The sequence below is a fragment of the Callospermophilus lateralis genome, chromosome X (assembly GCF_048772815.1).
Source record: "Callospermophilus lateralis isolate mCalLat2 chromosome X, mCalLat2.hap1, whole genome shotgun sequence".
Taxonomy (NCBI): domain Eukaryota; kingdom Metazoa; phylum Chordata; class Mammalia; order Rodentia; family Sciuridae; genus Callospermophilus; species Callospermophilus lateralis.
Genome location: NC_135325.1, coordinates 107,852,954 through 107,871,480, shown reverse-complemented (window position 1 = coordinate 107,871,480; position 18,527 = coordinate 107,852,954). Strand labels below are relative to the sequence as shown.

At 39.2% G+C, this 18,527-nt stretch overlaps 1 protein-coding gene across 3 annotated transcripts in view; it reads left to right on the top strand.

Moving 5' to 3' along the window:
- Window positions 1-18,527, top strand: part of Hs6st2 (heparan sulfate 6-O-sulfotransferase 2) — a 286,888-nt gene that overhangs the window by 235,217 nt on the left and 33,144 nt on the right. For 2 of the 3 annotated variants that reach the window (XM_077107268.1, XM_077107267.1), the window contains one exon: window positions 12,987-13,073. The exons of the other annotated variant lie outside the window; for it this stretch is intronic. In XM_077107268.1, the coding sequence (XP_076963383.1) occupies window positions 12,987-13,073 (87 nt within the window). The remainder of the gene's footprint in view (window positions 1-12,986; window positions 13,074-18,527) is intronic. 3 annotated transcript variants of the gene reach the window in all.

Genomic DNA, 18,527 nt, shown 5'->3' with positions numbered 1-18,527 from the left:
AAGAAGCAACAACTAAACCTTTTGAGTTTAAGAGGGTCATTCTCTCCCTCTGGGATTTTATTTTCTCATTGAATTTCTGGAACTCTAATACTGATCTCCACTCCGACAGCCCTAGACAAGCCATGAATGTCAAAGGTAACTTTAATAAACTGCTCTGGGTGGGGTGGGGGAAACATAATTAGCATAGAGTAGAGGAGGTCACAAAATTTATAACTCTAAGAATCCCAAGATTGAATAGTTTTTAAAAGCCCTTTTCTTTTACCCCCAAGCCACAGATAATTGTTTTTATCGTTTCAGGCAGCTAGTTGGAGGCTTCCTCCCAATTCTGGATTTCCCTGAGATAAATACCATCTTGTTTCCCTTTAAGTGCCAACTCTGCTTTCCCTGGTGGGAATCTTCTGTGCTATTTCCAGGGCCCTCCCTTTACATGTTCAATCTGAAGGACTGGTACACTTCCCAGGGCATGATTACTGACTGAAATTCTTGAATCCTACGGAATGTTCTAGTCCCTCACACCTTATCTGCCTATCTCACATAGAATCGTTCTTCATAACTTATCTTTGAGGTGTCTGGCGCCATAATCCTCCATCTAGTGGGGTCTGGACATGATTTAATATTGTTTCACATTTATGACATCCCTTCATAAACAGTTTCAGTCATAGAGACGTTTTCTCACAAAGGTTGAGGGAAGTCAGAGATAGGAGCAGGTCTTTCCCATTGTAGCATCTGCTCCCTGCCAGTAATGAAGACATTCTCTGCAATGGGTGAACAACTGGTTTATACAGTTTTAAAGAATTTAATTAAGTAGTAAGCTGATTATTGAGTGGCTGGGGAGAACCAGAGTACTATTGTTTCCAAACCAAGGACTTATGTTACAAAGAGGTGGCAGAGATGATATCATGACTCTCAAGAGTGGCTCTTCACATCAGGATGATTTGAATTCTGCTTATACCATAGCCAAGATTTTCTTGAAATTTTGAGGTCAAGTGGAGAGCCCTAAGGTCCATTTCTGAGCTTGCACATAATAGAGGAAGCAAACAAACAGGAACAATAATCAAAAGTGGATTAGTTGTTTCATTGGGAAGTTAGTGATATTTGAATAAGCTTTAGGATTGTTAGGAACTAAAACAATTTCTTGCTTTATTGACCTTTGTTGTAAATAAATAAGGCCATACTGAAAATAAATCTAAAGTCTGTAATTATGGATTTGTTTGGCATGAAATGCTTCTTTCAGTATACTTAGGATCATCCTTGCCAAGAATCAACGAGAACAGGTTGCATATGATCAAAAAGGCTTCTTGAATTCACAAGCTTTTGGTGTAATAAAGGACAGCATGACTGATCAAATACCACAAATAATCATAAATGTGCTCTAGAAAGAAGCAACTCAAGACACAAAACTGTCTTCAAATCTGCAAATGAGACTCTTATAATTAGAATACTCATGCCCTCTCTATTAGTAATCTTTTCATTACTGTGACCAAAAGACCCAAAAAGATGTAAGAGAAGAAAATGTTGATTTGGGCTCATGGTTTCAAAAGTTCAGTCCATGGTGAGCCAACTCCATAGTTCTGAACCCAAGGTGAGACAGCACATGATGGTGGAAGGGCATGGTGGAGAAAGATTGCTTAACACAATGCAGCCAGGAAGTTGGGGGTGGGGGGCAGTAAGGAGACAAATTATATATATAAAACTTAGTAGGATATAGAGATTTTATATAGAGAGAGAAAGGGGGGGGGACGAACACAAGGTACCAGGGACAAAATATAAACCTGAAAGGCATACCCCCAGTGACCTATTTCCTTCAACCACCCCTTATCTGCCTATAGTTACCACCCAGTTAACCCCCAACAATAGATTAATTCATTGATTAGGTTAAAACTCTTGCAATATAATCATTTCACCTCTCGACCTTCTTGCATTATCTTGCATGAGCTTTTGGGGTTCACCTCACATCCAAACCATCCTTAGATCCAGTTTCCTCTTTGACTTGGATGAGCCCACTCTGCCATCTCTAGCCTGCCCTTCTTAATCATTTTACCTGGATATTCTCTTCTCACTTTACATTCTCCCTCTGGGTAATCTCTTCTCCTCTAACTGTTTCAACTATTGAAAACTCTGTAGACCATTCTTTAGCTAAGATCTCTATGACCTACTAAGTTCTGCCACTATTTATCCAATTACCAACCAAACGCATCACCTTGGGGGTTCTATAGGCATGCAAAACTCAACATATCACAAACTGAACATACCTCTTTCCACTTATGCCTCCTCACAAAAACAAGGTTGCTTACTTTTCTTGTACTACTTATGTTAACAAATGGAGCCACAATTCTTTTGTGTTACATCATCTTTTGGTCTCAAGCCTTCCTGCCTTGTGCTGTACTTCATGGGGGATATGGCCTGTTTACTATGTGCCAGCCAAGTTTCATCATTATGTCAATGTTCCAACTTTAGACACTTCCCTTGAATATATCCCTTTTCTGTGGGCCTCACTTGCCTATCTCTAAGGATCCTTCCAAGTTTCTTATTTCTATGATCCTTTACCTTATCTGGGATGGGGTAGAGTCAATATAAAAAACCTTCATCTTGGCTCAGCTGAGTGACTTGGATTGGGCCAGACCCATATTAAGAACTCACACAGATGAAAAGAAGAATGTGGGTATATGTTACATGCAGCCTACCATTTAATGATGACTAGGAGGTGATTTGGAGAAAGAAGTTTTTTATTTTCATTAATTGTCAGAATCTTAATCTTTTAATAGCACACACACTAAAATAATGTTCAGTTTTCAAAAATGTCACACAAGAGAAAAAAGTTATTGGATTTCATGAGCAAAAGGAAATTAAAAGTAGTCTATAGCATAGAACAGATCATTTACAAACGAGACCCAATTTAAAAATAGCATACATTCAAACAAGTGTGTTATGCTTCAGTATGTGTTGAATGAGCAGCTTAAAAATTAAAATACTTTCAATTTTTACCTGTCCCTCTGCATATAAATTAAAAGCAATAGTAGTTTTGGTTTGGAAGCCAAGTGCTATTAAGAGGGATGTGGGAGCAGAGTTTGGGGGAACCTTCTTTTCTTTACTATCCCAGAAAGTATTTTTAGCATGTTGTCAACATAGACCTTATACTTGATTTTTAAGGAGCCAGATGCACTTTTAAATCTTGGATGCATTTGCACCCTTAGAAAGCACTTAAGATGGCAACTCTAGTGGCAAGGAGATATTTGAATGTTCTTGACTTTGGATCCTAACATGGAGCTAGAGAATTGGTGCCTGAAGCCCCAATGTCGAGATCAGAGGTCTTAGATCCTTGATGACCCAACTTGTCCAAAATATTCCAGCTAGAATAAAGACAGAATATGAATCCAATTCTGCCTGATCCCAGTGCCTACACTTTCCCCACAGCTCCAGGGCTGCCCAAAGTAGCTGATTCCCACTGGTTTTACTGGTTTCTGTGGGCCCTGTAGCTCAAAAATGGTACTGCAATTGGCTGCCACATTTTTTTTTCTTTTTGTACTGGGAATTAAACCCAGGGGTGCTATACCACTGAGCTACATCCCCAGCTCTTTCTATTTTTGATTTTGAGATGGGATCTTGCTAAGTTTCTGAGACTAGCCTCAAACTTGTGATCCTCCTGCCTCCTCCTCTTGAGTCACTAGGATCACAGGCACATGCCAACATACCCAGTTTCAGTTGTCACCTTTTAAGGCACGCAGTGTGATCTGACATAAGTCATTTCAGCACAAAACCAAAGCCACATGATTCTACTAATGAACTTCTAACCTAATATGTGTCAGCCAGTTCAATTCCACTAGCATTTATTAAAAGCCAAATTTATCAGGTATGTTTGTCAGTCAACAGGTACTCAAAAACTTCTATATGAATAATGTTATAAGGGACTTTGTGAATGATAAGAAAACAATTTACCCTTGTCCTCAAAGAAGTTAATATGTAATATGCAAGCAGAGTGATCATTCTTGGAAAATCCTATAAAAGCAAAAAAGTGATAATTCATCAGGGGAAAAGAAATGAGTTTCTTTCCCAACACTCTTGTTTCACATCATTCTTCCATATAAAATCAGAATCTCTGTTCCAAGTAAATAGGCCAACAGACTTTTCTTTTCTTTTTTGTAGGCTAATTCCTGCTATAGCAGTTGGCTCCTTCCTCTTTCCCTAAAAAGTTCACTGAAACATCTTTGGCCCACTCTGGGGACTCCATAATGTATAATATTCACCAACTAGGCTCCAATTGTGAATTTTTAATTATGCCAGATCATTTTCAGTAAATAGAACTGCGGGCGCAATTAATGCTTGTCAGATCCAATTTTTGTCTTACCTGCCATTGAGCTCCACTCTGTGGTATTTGCAGTAATTGCCACTTCTCCAGGAAAGAGAAGCTTCTTCAGAGCTGGATATTGGCAGGCCTTTTTGTATCTTCCACTCTCCTGCCTCTGGAGCCTACAGTGGGGGACTTCATCTAGCACATTCTGCGTTGTCTGGAAAGCAGGGACAATGGCTATGGCTGATTGTTCTCTCTCACTTTCCATGAACGTGGCTGTCTCATGCTTCTTGTGTGACAGTGGCTCTCAAAGTGTAGTTCATAGACAAGCAACATCAGCATCACCTGGGGACTTGTTAGGATTGTAATTTCTCAGGCCCCATCCTAGATCTACTAAATTGAATATTCACTGGAGAAGTAACTCAGAAGCAGAATGCTTGACTAAATCAAAGACTCTGGGGGTGCAGCCCTACCATCTCCATTTTTTGCAGGGGTTGGGGGTACTGGGGATTGAACCCAGGGGTGCTTAACCACTGAGCTACATCCCCAGCCCTTTTTTATTTTTTATTTTGAGACGGGGTCTCACTAAGTTGCTTAGGACCTCGCTAAGTTGCTGAGGCTGGTTATGAACTTGTGATCCTCCTGCCTCAGCCTCCTGAGCCACTGGGACTATAGGCATTCACCACCACACTTGGCTCCATTTTTAAAATACCTCAGATTATCTGATGTATGATTGGGCCTATGAGCTAATGTAGGAAGATAATTGTTTCAAACTAAGGATAAGCATAATTTCATTCTATTTTGTAAAAACTCTCACAACCCTGAGTTTACTTTTAGATATTCAGTTTCTTAACACAAATGGAAAATCCTAATTCTCATAATAATATTTTAGCTCTACCTTTGCTTTCCATGATTCCCCCCAGTATAGGTGGTTGCTCCCTGTGTTATTTATTTCCTAGCTTGTTTTTACTCTTGTTCATTCTATTTAGTACACTGCATCACTATGTACCTCCTCACATGTTTCCTTCCTCTACTAGCCTTTGGCCCACTTGAGGGCAAGAACCTTGTCACACTCGACATCGTATCCTCATGACCCAACATGAGGAAGGTACACAGTAGAAACATAACAAATGTTTTTTGAGTGAATTAATTGGTTAACATTTTTTTAAAAATTCAAACTGTGTAATGACCTTAAGAAGTAGGACTGGTGAGCTGACTGCAATAGCACATACTTGTAATTCCAGCAATGTGTGAGGCTGAAGCAGGAGGACCACAGTTTGAGGTTAGTCTCAGCAACTTAGGCTCTAGCAATTTGAAATTATTTGTCTCAAAACAAAAATAAAAAGGGCTTGGGATGTAGCTCAGTGCTAAAGCACCCCTGGATTCAGTGCCCAGAACCCAAAAATAGATAGATAGATAGATAGATAGATAGCAGGACTGTCACATGAGGAAATTGAGACCGAGAGAAGTTAAATGATTCAATTTCAGTTGGTAAGTTGCAGAACCAGAACTAAAGAACAAAGTTTACCTCAATTTGGGAAAGGTAATGACCATAGGTCTCTAAACATTACCCTAGGGGCTGGGGTGGTGGCTCAGTGGTAGAGTGCTCCCCTAGCATGCATGAGGCACTGGGTTCGATCCTTGGCACCACATAAAAACAAACTAATGTATGCACCTAAAACTAAAGATACATAAATAAATAAATATTAAAAAAAGAAATTACTATATCACTAAACATTGCCCTAAACTTAACCCAGGAAACCTGATATACTTTAGGTCATCAAAGGCTCAGATTTTATTTGCTTCCAGACAGGTTGTCCCCACACCCAACTGTAATGATGTTAATAAACTGTGGCATCCGTGTATCCCTCGGGATGCTACAAGAGGATGCCTGAGAGTGCCAGTTAGTGAGACACAGTGCAAAGACTGAGAACAGGAAAAGGGATGAGAATCATGTGGAAACATCAAAGCGGATCTTAATATAGTCCCCATCATTTGGTTAGTTCTTGGTACAAAGGACCAAAAAGAAAAATATGTAAACTGCAAGTGAATCCCAGGTTTAAAGTTCAATTTTTTTCTCCAGCCAATGTCCTCCTTACACCAAGAAAACAATTGCATGGAAAGTACCTGTGAGTGGTTTGGTTCTGGGAATGGGTTGACAATGACTTCCATCCACCTGTCTGCCTCCAACAATTTGACTGAGCTAGGAGAATGGAGAGAGGCAAGTCACCAGCATGGGATGAAGAATACTACTGACCTACACATGGAGCAAGGCCTGCACTTTTCCTCACTCACCTTGGCATTGATTTTTACACAATTGAAAGTTAACTGGCTCAGGATCTCTTACTTAGAGCACTGGCATACAAGACTTTGTAATATGCTTGGAAATCCTCATAAACTGTGGTGGAAGGAAACAGATCCTGGCATAATATACCTCCTGAAATAGTCACTTGTTCTACTTTGGAGCAATGACTAACTATCTGACCCTGTTTCTCTTCTTGGCTTCCGGTGCCATGTCTCTAATTGCCTGCCAAGTATTGCCCATCAATACCCCAACTTGATATGCTCTAAACCAAATCCCTCATCTTTTTTAGCCCAGATCCTCCTCCCAATTAATCTGTCTCTTTCACTGGCAGAGTAAATTTTCTTCCTAGTCATTCCTTCTTCCATTCTCGGCAGCTGTTATTTTAGAGTTATTCTCATTCACCAGAGGTATTCAGTCCCCATTTCTGTTATAGGTTCTTTCAATATGCTATGGCTTCTTTCTTCCCACCTCCATAACTACCACTGCAGTCCAGGTTTCTTTCATATTTCAGTTCTCAATTGCCCCCAAACCATCCTGTGATTTTTTGCTGTTCAACCTCTTATCTGATGGAGGAGCCCAGAGCTAGATGTGAGAGCAATAATTGTATAACACTGCTTCTAACTGTAAGAGACAATTCCATTGGCCTCTGATAGTCTGTAACCAAGGTCCACACTGGGTAAAGACATAAGTGATTAGTTAGTTTAAATGAGAATATAATACAATATCAAAACTGACTCGTGTTCTTTCCTGATCCCAGTGAGGCATTCAGAAATGTGACCACCATTCCCTGGGCAGAAACAGCACGTGTCAAGAGGTGAAGAGAGCAAAATAGCAACAATAACCAATGAGTTCATTGCTCCAGTCCCTGATGCCCTGTGGTGAGCTGTTAGAGTGAAAAGTTAATGGAAGGGGAGAGGGCAAGATAATGTGCATGCTCTGGCTGCCTTTTCCAAAAGCTTTGTAATTACAAAGTAACTAGAAGCTTCTCTGTGAATGGTTTACCTGATCAATTTAATTCCCTCTGCTTTATAGATGACACTCCTAAAACAGCAAGAAGTTAAATGCCTTGCTGGCAGTCAGGATTAGAACTCAAGATTCCCCAATAACTGCTTTGAGTTTATGAGGCTGTTCCTGAGAGATTATGGTTACACTAGGCTTCACAGCAATAAAGATGAGCTTTTTCTTTCTCTTCTAAAAAACCTCTGTCCATTTCCACAGTCAAGCAAAGGAAAGCTAGGGGAAGAAGCTAAACAAAAGTACTTCTTAGTAAACCAAACTTTCTTTTCTACATGATTAACAGAAATACAGATAACGAGCACAGGACACTGAAAGGACTCTAATTTAGACACTTCAGGTACAAGAAATAAAAATGAAAAAGTTTAGGGCAAAGAAAGAAAACCACTCAGGGCATAACCTAACAAGATAGAAAAATGAAATTCAGAAGTCTCATCAGCTTTAATTAAAGGAAATCAATATTTGAAGGGCTATCTTGCTTGGTAACAAAACAAGGCAAAATACTTTAGAAAAGTGAGCCTCTTGGAAATGAGAAAAGCAGGCTTTCACGGGGAAGCAGTCATGATTTAAAAGCCTTTCAAAAGATTACCACATGGTGGATCAGTTATAGAGGGGACTCAAGCACCTGTTGGGGAAGCACAGTAGATGAGCTTCAATCCCTGATAGAATCTATGTGTTTTATGTGCATTTCCTCAGCCTGGGAACTCTCAGGAGCTTAGAATTATTGCCAGGGAGGAAAGAATAGCCAACATTTTCCCAGAGAGACCTGAAACCACCTTAACAACAGCTTGGGTTTCATTTCAGTTATCACTTACAAGAACATACTTTGGAAAACATAAAGAGCTATAAGGTTGCCACAGGATTATTGTTATTATTCAGAGGCACTATCCAACCATCTACACAAGCTTGCTTGGGAATTTTTTTCTCAGTTCACCTGTCTTTGTGATCCACATGACAATCAACTATCAGTAACCAGAATCAGTTGGGATGGAAGTTGTGTGACATGTGTATCACTACTTACTTTTTTCACATGGATGCCAGACAATGACAATTAATTATGATAACTCTTTCATTTGTCCTAAATAGTTTTTGAGTATTGTGTTAGTCTATTTTCTGTTGTTATAACAGTATGTAAGACTGAGCTATTTTATAAAGAAAAGAAGGTTTAGTTAGCTCGTGGTGCTGTAGGTAGGGAAGTTCAAGATCAGCCAGTAACATCTGATGTGCTGCATCATAACATGGTGGATGGCATCACATGGTGGGAGTGCACCTAAGAGTAGAAAGTCAGAGAATGCAGAGGAGGACATGTGTGCAAGACAGAGAGGAAGAGCCAGGCTCACTTTATAACAACTTGCTCTTCTAGTAACTAATTCAGTCCCATGATGGCATTCATCCATTCATGAGAAATCCAAATGCCTCTCAAATTCCCTACTACTTCTTCCAAATACTTTTACCTGAAGACCATGCCTCATGAGTTTTGATGGAGAAAAACCATAGCAAGCATCTATTTAACAGCTAATTAGAGAAATAGATAAATTATAAAATATTAGCAACAATACAAGTACCACATGTATATGTCAGAAAAAGATGTAAACCATATGTATTATAGGCCAACCCTCTCTTCAGAAATACAATTTCAGTGTCTTCAAACTCTGAAAATTAATTTTTAAAATTTCACTACTATTGTAGCTGCAGCAGCAGAATTATTTTTCTTGGATGTGAGATGAATTAATTCCAAAAAGAGCTTACAAAGTACTATGGGAAGCACAGAAGTTCTGTATGAAAATGAGTCTAGTGTGTTTTAACCAGTAGGTTAAAAGTACCACATTTTCCTAAGAGAAAAGTCCAGATAAGAGTGAATCTGATTGCTAACTTGTTTTGAGTACACTGGATACCAATTCAGCATCAAATTATTCAATCAGAAACACGTTGAAAATGCTGAAGAGTTGGGGTTGTCCACGTTTTCCTACCTGGTTGCAACGTGCCTAATACTGCAAGATTATTTTCCTCTTTTGTCATGATGGAGGCAGGAATGGAACCTGTAGGAAAAAGCTTACTTGATAGAGAAAACAGCTCACCAGGCAGACAGAGGAGGGCTGGCACTCATTAACTTTTCCTACCAGAACTCACCTACTCACTTGGAATTGTTTTCATAGACCTTTAATGAGGCTTGGCTATGATACATTGGAGAAAGGAAAGAATCTTATCCTCTGAAGAGGATATGTAGCTATTCAGGTGGAGTGGAGGAAGCCTGGATTCCCTACACTCGGGGATTTTAGCCACAGTCTTTGAGATTATGACTTAAGAAGGAAATGAAAGGGAAGAGAACTGATAAGTCATGGAGAGACAGATTTTTAAAAATGACAATTGGGGGCAGGTCTGTGTCATATAGGTAGGTTAGGAAGCAGTTCTAATTCAAGGCAGACTCCTCTCCAATCTCATATAACCCAAATTATAATCCCTATATCTTAGAAATAGGCAGAATTCTTCCTGTAAGTTTCTCTGATTGCTGGATATTTCAGCAACCAGAATTCTTGGCAACATCTTAATCTTTGGGTCCTTGACCCATCTCTTCCAGATCTTTGAGGTTCCCAGCAGTCTGCAACTGCAGGGTTTTCTGTTTATCTCTTATGAAGCACTTCTGGAAAACACAGGGTCCTTGATATCACTGCATTAGATCTCTTTCTGTCTCAAGATTTGAGAATTACAGCATCTTTATTCAGGCTTATCTGCCCAGCCTGCATTTGGGGGGAAGAACAATGACTTTTCCCATTAATGTTCGGCAGACCTTTCCTTCTATACAACAGTCCTTAGTGTATCTACAAAATTAAGCCCCCAGGATCCAAGCCTGCTACAAGTTCTTCTTGCCCCTCCCCTTTTCATGCATTTTCCCGCTGTGAGTAGATCTGTTATTTGCACAGAACAAACATTCTGAGTTACTTGATTACTTTCATCCCTAATCTTGGTGCCACACCTCCCTTGTGTGATTTATCCATGAGAATGTTTTTGTTTTTTATTCCCCTCAGATCTCCACTTGCTGGATTTGGCAGTAGGTCAGAAGGGTCCTTATTCCTATCTTTTAAAGGACTGCTGTGCCAAGATCATCCACCTCCAGAGCAGCAGTTAACAATAATAAGGCTGCCACTGCCAGCTGACAGTTTTCCTGATGTCCTGTGGTTCCCTGCATTGAGCTTAAACAGGGTCACTTGTAATGCAGACTATGGAAGACCCTTTCACTCAAGGCACAGACATGGGAATTTAGCTGAGGAAATGGATGTTGTTGTATTCAAGAGAGCATGGATGCTTGAGCTTAGTAACTCGGGAAGAGTTAAGTAACCAACTATTTTGTGTCACAGTAGTGTGCACGTGACACATCAAAAGCTCCCTTGTTTCAGGATGCTTCCAGGCACATTTCCCATTGCCTGCTGTTTGAGTGAGAGACTAAGAAAGGCTCAGCTGCTGGTGACCTGGATGTGGAAGTGAGGAAGCTGAGACCTACTTGTATTTCATAACATAGAGCATACTGCATTCTTTGCATCAGGCTACCCTGACCTTATAGAAGAGACAATTTTGAATTCTTCTGAGTGAGAATCTGGTTTGGTTGTTCAGTATTGTCAATTAATTTCCAAACTTGGTTCTGGATGAACAAAGTGGTTGGTATGGTGTCACATCTGCCTAAGGTCTTTGCCAGGAAATCAAAATGGATGGGCAGAGGCTATGCGTCATACGTTCTTCAGTCCTTACTCAGTGGCACACTGGTGTGTCAGTGAGCAGCAAAGGGAAATGGTCTCTATACTGTGTAGGAATACTAGCACTTCATCACAGCAGGCTTCTTGCACCTCTAAAGTAGAGCATGTACCCATTCTGTCCAGAGCCACCCCCATTAAGAACCAGAATGGCCTTGCTGTCTCCCAATTAAAAGGGCTGCTTTTGTATCTCCTGGACATTGACTCTTAACTTCTGGGATGTTCGCTATCTTTCTGACACTTCCCAATGAGCCTGTGTATGGGCCCACACACTTCTTTATCACCTTTGCAGTCACCGTAAGTTCCTCTCTACCTCTTGTTCCAATCACATCCAATCATATCTTTGAAGCCAATGGATTCAGGAAAGAATATCATTTGTGATCCCCTCACACCACATATAAATACAGTTATATGTGGATGCTCATTTCTGTGGTAAAAGATTTTATAAATATCTGGAAAGCTCTTGTCATTCTCTGAGGCAATATTGTGTATCATTTGGAAGGTTCCATTATACACATTGAAAGCCAAGATATGCACTTTTCTTTTTTAACTTCACTTTTTATAAAAGAAGTTATGAAGTAGATCTTAATACAAATGCATATATATATATATATATATATATATATATATATGTGTGTGTGTGTGTGTGTGTATGTATGTGTGTGTGTGTGTGTGTGTGTGTGTGTATATATATATATATATATATATATATATATATATATACATACATATGATGAAATCAGGATAAATAATTCCACACATCATCAGGTGAAAAGAAAGGCTCTGAATTGGTTTCCATGGAAATCTGAAGATGAAGTAAGGTAATAATTTCAAAGCAAAGCAGTTGAATTGAAGATAATGGTAAAATAGTTTGATAAAGGAAATAGAATAAAGTAATCAAGGAGTCTCCAATCAATTATTCCTTTTTGTTTACCTTGAGGTGATTAATTTGTCTGCGTTTATTAACCTGATGAGATTAAGCAGACTTTCCTTGTGATTTATTTTGTAATTGTTTCCAAGGTTTGACATAAACTGTGGAGTTATTGAAGGTGGAGATTTAAATTCAATTACTCATGAAGCAGGTGGTGCTTCTCCTGAAAGAATATCTGAATTCATGGCCTTCCCATGTAACATTATGAGTGAAAATTATTAATCCATCTGATAGTATCTTCCAAAGACTTTTAGAAGTCATTTGGCATCCATATACTTCACCAAAAGCAAGCTGCTTCAGAACTCAACTTGCAGTGCGGAGAAAGAGTGGCTGGAAATGAAGGTTTTATATTGAAGTCTACTTATTTTATGCTATTTTTTTTTTACTAGGTCTTTCTTGGTACTTGGGCTGTGGTCTATCCTTAATAGAAACCACCAGATAAAGCTTTTTTTTTTCAGACCAAGATTTAATGCCTAAAGAGTGATTTGTTTTTTTTACCTTGACCAGTGCTTACCACTATCTTTACCTTTGAAATGTACCACTGGATAAAATTATGTTTTATTTTCACAGGAGAGAGCCAAAGAGTGGGGGAGAGAGATCTGCAAAGTTTTTTAAAATGAAGTGACTAATTGATTGTTTTTTTTTTTTTTTTTATCTCTGTGGTCCTTTTGTATATTTTCTTTCTTCCTTCTGTGGGTATAGTAAGGATAGACGGGGTTCTCCAAACACAAACCCAGGTGTCAACTCTCCATCATCCACAAAGGCCCGGAATACCTCTAAGAGTGGGAAGTAAGTGAAAAGCACTCCTGTGCATCTGACATAGCTATCACCAAGCCACGTGCTGTCCTCATTTTTGTCATTCATTCATATCCATTCAATGAATTTGTGTGGAATGCCTTCTGTGTGCCTCACAATGAGCTACTCACTGGGGAACTGAAACATGTAATGCATGTGTCAATAATATTGGATGTTGGAAGGACCAAATGAAGAGGGGAGAGAGGGAAAAGTCAAGATGACTTTGGAAAGATACTTAGGACCTTTGAAGGGCAAGGACATCAGTTCAGAAAGACAATTCAAAATCTGAACTAAGAATTTCAAAAATTAAAGAGAGAAGCAGCAGAGATTAATCATTTTATGATTTGTAAAATCCATGATAATCTGTCTTTGATCATACATTGAGATCAGGGTTGAGTTAGAAGAATCTGAAAAGCCATTTCATGTATTTCCTGGTTCAAGTACATTTGCATTTTAATCATGCTACTGATTTACATGGTATGTATATTCTGTTTCTAGTAACTAGCATTTACCATATTCTACATGGAAGTGTCTTTTTGGTATTGCCAAAACTTGTGTTGGTTGAATATTTGTGATATTAGATATATGTCTTTGGGCTTGTCCCATAAGACACCATTGACTGATGTCTTCTTTTGGATTCAGCAGAGCATGGCAATCTGAAGGAGCCTGTTTCTATGTAGATGACATGTCTTCAGTTAGGTACTTCCCCTTTGAAGTAGCCCATTGGTGACTGACTCGACTACTCTGTGAGCTCTCTTCTGGGGGTGTAGGCTTTGTGCAGGTAGAAACACACTCAGCCTGCATCTAGGAGAAGATGAAAGATGCCTTCATCATGCTAAAAGCTCTAATCGAGCAATAAGATATGTCACTACAAGAGCACAGTTTTGCAATGAAAGGTGAATTTGTAATGGTCATATATTTTATGCATTCAACATTGGGCCGTAAATGCTGTACTTTGAATATGATCTTATATTCAATTCCCAAAGTGAAAGATCTATTGGCTGTCTTTTCTTTCTTCTCCTCCCGAATACCATTTCTGGTTTGCATATAAAGTTGAATGTGGGCTCTTTCGGAGAATATGAAACATGGTGGTGAAGACATAAGACTAAATCTCTGAGCTGTTAGAGCGCCTTTCAGTTATTTATTGCTGAGCACCACAATCAAAATGCTTTATAAATTATGAAGAAGGAGAATTGATGCACACATTTCCAAGCAGCTGAATGCTTTCAGTCATCCTTAGTGCCCACTCTCAGTTCACAGAGATGACATTGGAGAGTCACTTGTAACTCCATGCTTATAGAAATGATAGATGCTATATGGACACTTTGTACATACCTGTCATACTGACAACCATAGGGTGCAATTTCCATTTATTAGATCCTGATGTATACTTGTGGATGTTTGTGATTTGCTGTTGCATTGTAAAATGGAGCATTGTCTTGTTTCTTTGGGCCTTTCAGAAACCCAGTCTTTTACCTTTTAAGTGAAGGCTCAGTGTGGAGAGTTGGTAGAATTTGAGTTAAGGTGACACAGAGAAAGGGACAAGGGATGAGAGGCGGGGAGGGAGGGGGGAAGTGTTAGGGAGTGATATTGGTCGAATTGTATTGTTATATTGTGTGCATGTATGAATATGTAACAACAAATCCCATCAATATGTACAACTATAATGCACCAATAAATATGTAGGAAAAAAAGATGACATAGGGAATACTATACCCAGGATGCTCACTGTAGGTGAACTGGATAAATACATTCTTTTGTTTTTAGCATAATAACTTTATTTATTTACTTATTTATTATTTGCTGGTCAAGTGCTCTACCATTGAGCCACAGCCCCAGACTGATAAATACATTCTTAAGTGGATAACCATCATCTTTTATCATACTTGTTATATTTGGATGCATCCCAAGCTCCTGCCCTGGTGAGGGTCTCCTTCTTTGTGCATTCTGAGCTAGGTGACTCTTACTTGCCATCTATAGTGACTCACAGAATGAGCTAATTCTTTTTAATTCTTCATTATTTTATTGGTTATTAGTATAAAATAAAAAGGTTTCCTGTATCTTCATGGATATGTGTGCCAGATTCCCTTGTATTATGTCCTACCTCTTACTTACCTCCTATTGGTTTTCAGAAGGCGTTCTTGGTTGGTTTCATTGGTCATTTGTTGTTCTGTCACTACATATTTTCTCTTAGGATACCTTTGTCACCAGGAGCGGTACTGATATTCCATGGATATGGTGAGACTTTGGGGGACATTTTCATACTTTATTTATTTTGGCAGTACTGGGGATTGAGCCCAGGAGCACTTTAGCATTGAGCTATATCTTTAGCCCTTTTCAAACTTCATTTTGAGACAGGGTTTTACTAAGTTACTGAGGCTGGCCTCAAACTTGCAGTATTCCTGCTTCAGCCTCCTGAGTTGCTGGGATTACAGGTATACACCACCATGTCTGGCTTTTTCTCACACTTTACAGAACAGAGTTCATCAAGGTTTGGGCACTGTGTTAGAGCTCGGAGAAAGTTGTTACATACAGGTCCCACTGTATTGTCTGTGTACTTCCTTGATTTGGGTGTGTGTGGTGAATAATAGCCATCATGGAGGGTACCATTCTGCCACATTTCTAATATTAGTTGACCTAATCTTGGTGGATATTGAACAGTTTTTATGAGTCCTTTAGATGCCAGATACAGGCTGGGAGATAGGAGTGTTCTCCGCCCCACCATCACCAGAAGAAATTAGGTCTCTCTTTTTTTGGTATCAGGGATTGAACTCAGGGGTGCTTAACCACTGAATCACATCCCCAACCCTTTTATATTTTATTTATAGACAGGGTCTTTCTGAGTTGCTTAGGGCCTCACTAAGTTGCTGAGGCTGGCTTTGAACTCAACATCCTCCTGCACCACTGGATATACAGGTGTACACCACTGTGCCTGGCTGGGTGTCTTCTTTTTTGAGAAAACAAAATATGCAAAATCAGGCTGCCTCAAATGTGCATCATAGCTAAAAGTAGTAACAACTAATATGTGTTGAATGTTATGTGCCTGTGTACTAAACACTTGATATTTTTTCCTCTTAATCCTCACCCACAAAAAAACTCATGGGCACTATTGTTTTTACTTAACACATGAAAACTGTAGACTCGAAGGATAACAGTGTGCTCACTTGAGGGTCTCCATTTTGATAAGAGTCTTCTTTAGTACTAAAAATGGTAATACTGACAATAAATATATATTGAGTGTACTTTGTGCCATTGTGTTCAATTCTGGAGCCACATCAGGAGATACACACACACACACACACACACACACACACACACGTGTAATAGGTACCCTCAAAGAGCTCACAGTCTTCTTAGTAAGGGAGAAATAGGATGATATGGTATATATGTGTTACAATAAAGACATCACAGAATGTGTTTGGACCCCAAATACTCACCCCTAATCAGTGCCAGGGTTGAGGTGGAGAAGTTGTGTAGGGATATCACTGAAGATTTCTGAGAAGTGACTTCTAAACCCTTTCATTTTACCTATTTAGTTCTCAGGTAGAAAGGCTAGGTCAGGGAAGGAAAATGCAAGTTTGTCACTCAGGCAGGCAGAATACTCTATATGTTGGTCAGAACAAGTTGGAGTTGTGGATTAGGATGAGCTAATCAATTCCACCTTTTTCTCACTTTCAATCCACTTGGAGCCTACTGAGATTCAGTGCAGCATACTGAGTGGCTCAGGAAATCTACAACTTGGAAGTTGTATCAGTTCTGCTTGCTCTGTTTCATTGCCTGGATCTGAAGCTGGGTAGTCAACCCTCTGTTTCAGGGAAGAACAGATGGAATGGGATATATCTGAGCAGCAAAGCCAGACTACCCTGGCAGTGACTTTCAGGGAGGTGCAAGCAATTTCTTCCATGTCAGTAGTAAGCCAAATTGACAAGACAGTATAAAAATCAGTATGGAGCCATAGCACTGAGATCAGCAGGCATAGGTTTTGCAGAGGTTGACCCATGACTAACCAGGCTGGGCCACCACACTGAGACTCACATAGGGCTCTTGTTCGTAATGTGAATCAGTTATTTGACTAATACAGCAGACCACAGTCAATCCATTCACTGGCCCTTTGGATCATCTTCAGAAAGCACTGAATCTGTCAAGTCTGAGCAGGCATAGTCATCACATAGTACTTTTAAAAGTGTTCTTTTGTATGAAAATACTTTCATACTTTACATGAGTAAATTCTTTTGCTGAGCAGATAAGGACACTAAGACTTAATATATATGAAATATTTGGGAGTATCCATTTAAAAGCAGGCTTCAAGGAGTTAAGATGATGATGGAAATCAATGACTTCTCTCTGCCTGAGATGTTTTTCACATAGGCTCAGACTAGGAATTGTCAAGAATCAAGCCAAATTTTCATGAAGGCCATGAATATTAGAGGACCAGGGCAGAACACCCAAGCACAGTGCCTGATGAAATGATACCACAAATATTGAATTAAGTACTATAAGATTTGCCTTAAATAAATGAATCCAGGAGAAAGTAGGGATACTAAAATGGAAGAAAGTATATACAAAAGGGGACTCTGAAATGAGCAATCAAACCTTACTCACTTCAAAAACCTACCTGGGACTAATGCTAAGTACCAGATACCACAGGAAAACTGACTCCAATTTATCTTTTCCAGAAATGTCTCTGGGTGAACAGACCTTTTTACCTATTCAGGATCTAGATGAGAGTGGTGAGAAATACATAGCTTTATAAATAAGTAAAACATATCAGTACCCCTTTGGTTTTGGTTGGCAGAAGCCAACAAAAAATTTTCCTGCTTTAGAAGGAGGAGCTGAGAGGTATTATTTGCTCTGTTTAGACTCAGAATGGTGCAGTTTCATGTTTGATTCAGCTGTTGATATGTTCATTGCAGACAGGAATTGAGAGAGTCCTGCATATTGTATCATGGCAGTTGTTTCCTCTAATTTAGAGTCATGTCTTTATTCTAACCCAATAGGCTGTGGCTGCTTCTAAACTCCTAATATGTGTATGTATGTATTCTTTCACTTCAAAATGGTTGTATGGTCTGTGAACATAACAATCAAATGGCCAAGTTTTGGACTTTTTACATCATTTGTAGTTTTATGTGACAATGATATCAGTAATGCCTCTGGTTTAACTATTAGACTAATATCACAAAGCTTCTGAGGAACGAAAGCATTTATCTGACTGCTTATTTTCTCTTTGGTAATTGTTCTTTTGCATAAAAAGGTAGATGATAAAAGCATAAAAATGACAGAATGTATTCCTAAAGACAGCTGTTAGTAGTGTATGCCTGAGGATGAGTTCACGTGTATCCTAATTGCCTATTCCTTCAATATTTCTCATCCAGAATGTGCATGATCTTTGGTTATGGCAACAAAAGGCAGATGTATCCCAGAAAATGCATTCATTAGTAAGGCAGGAAA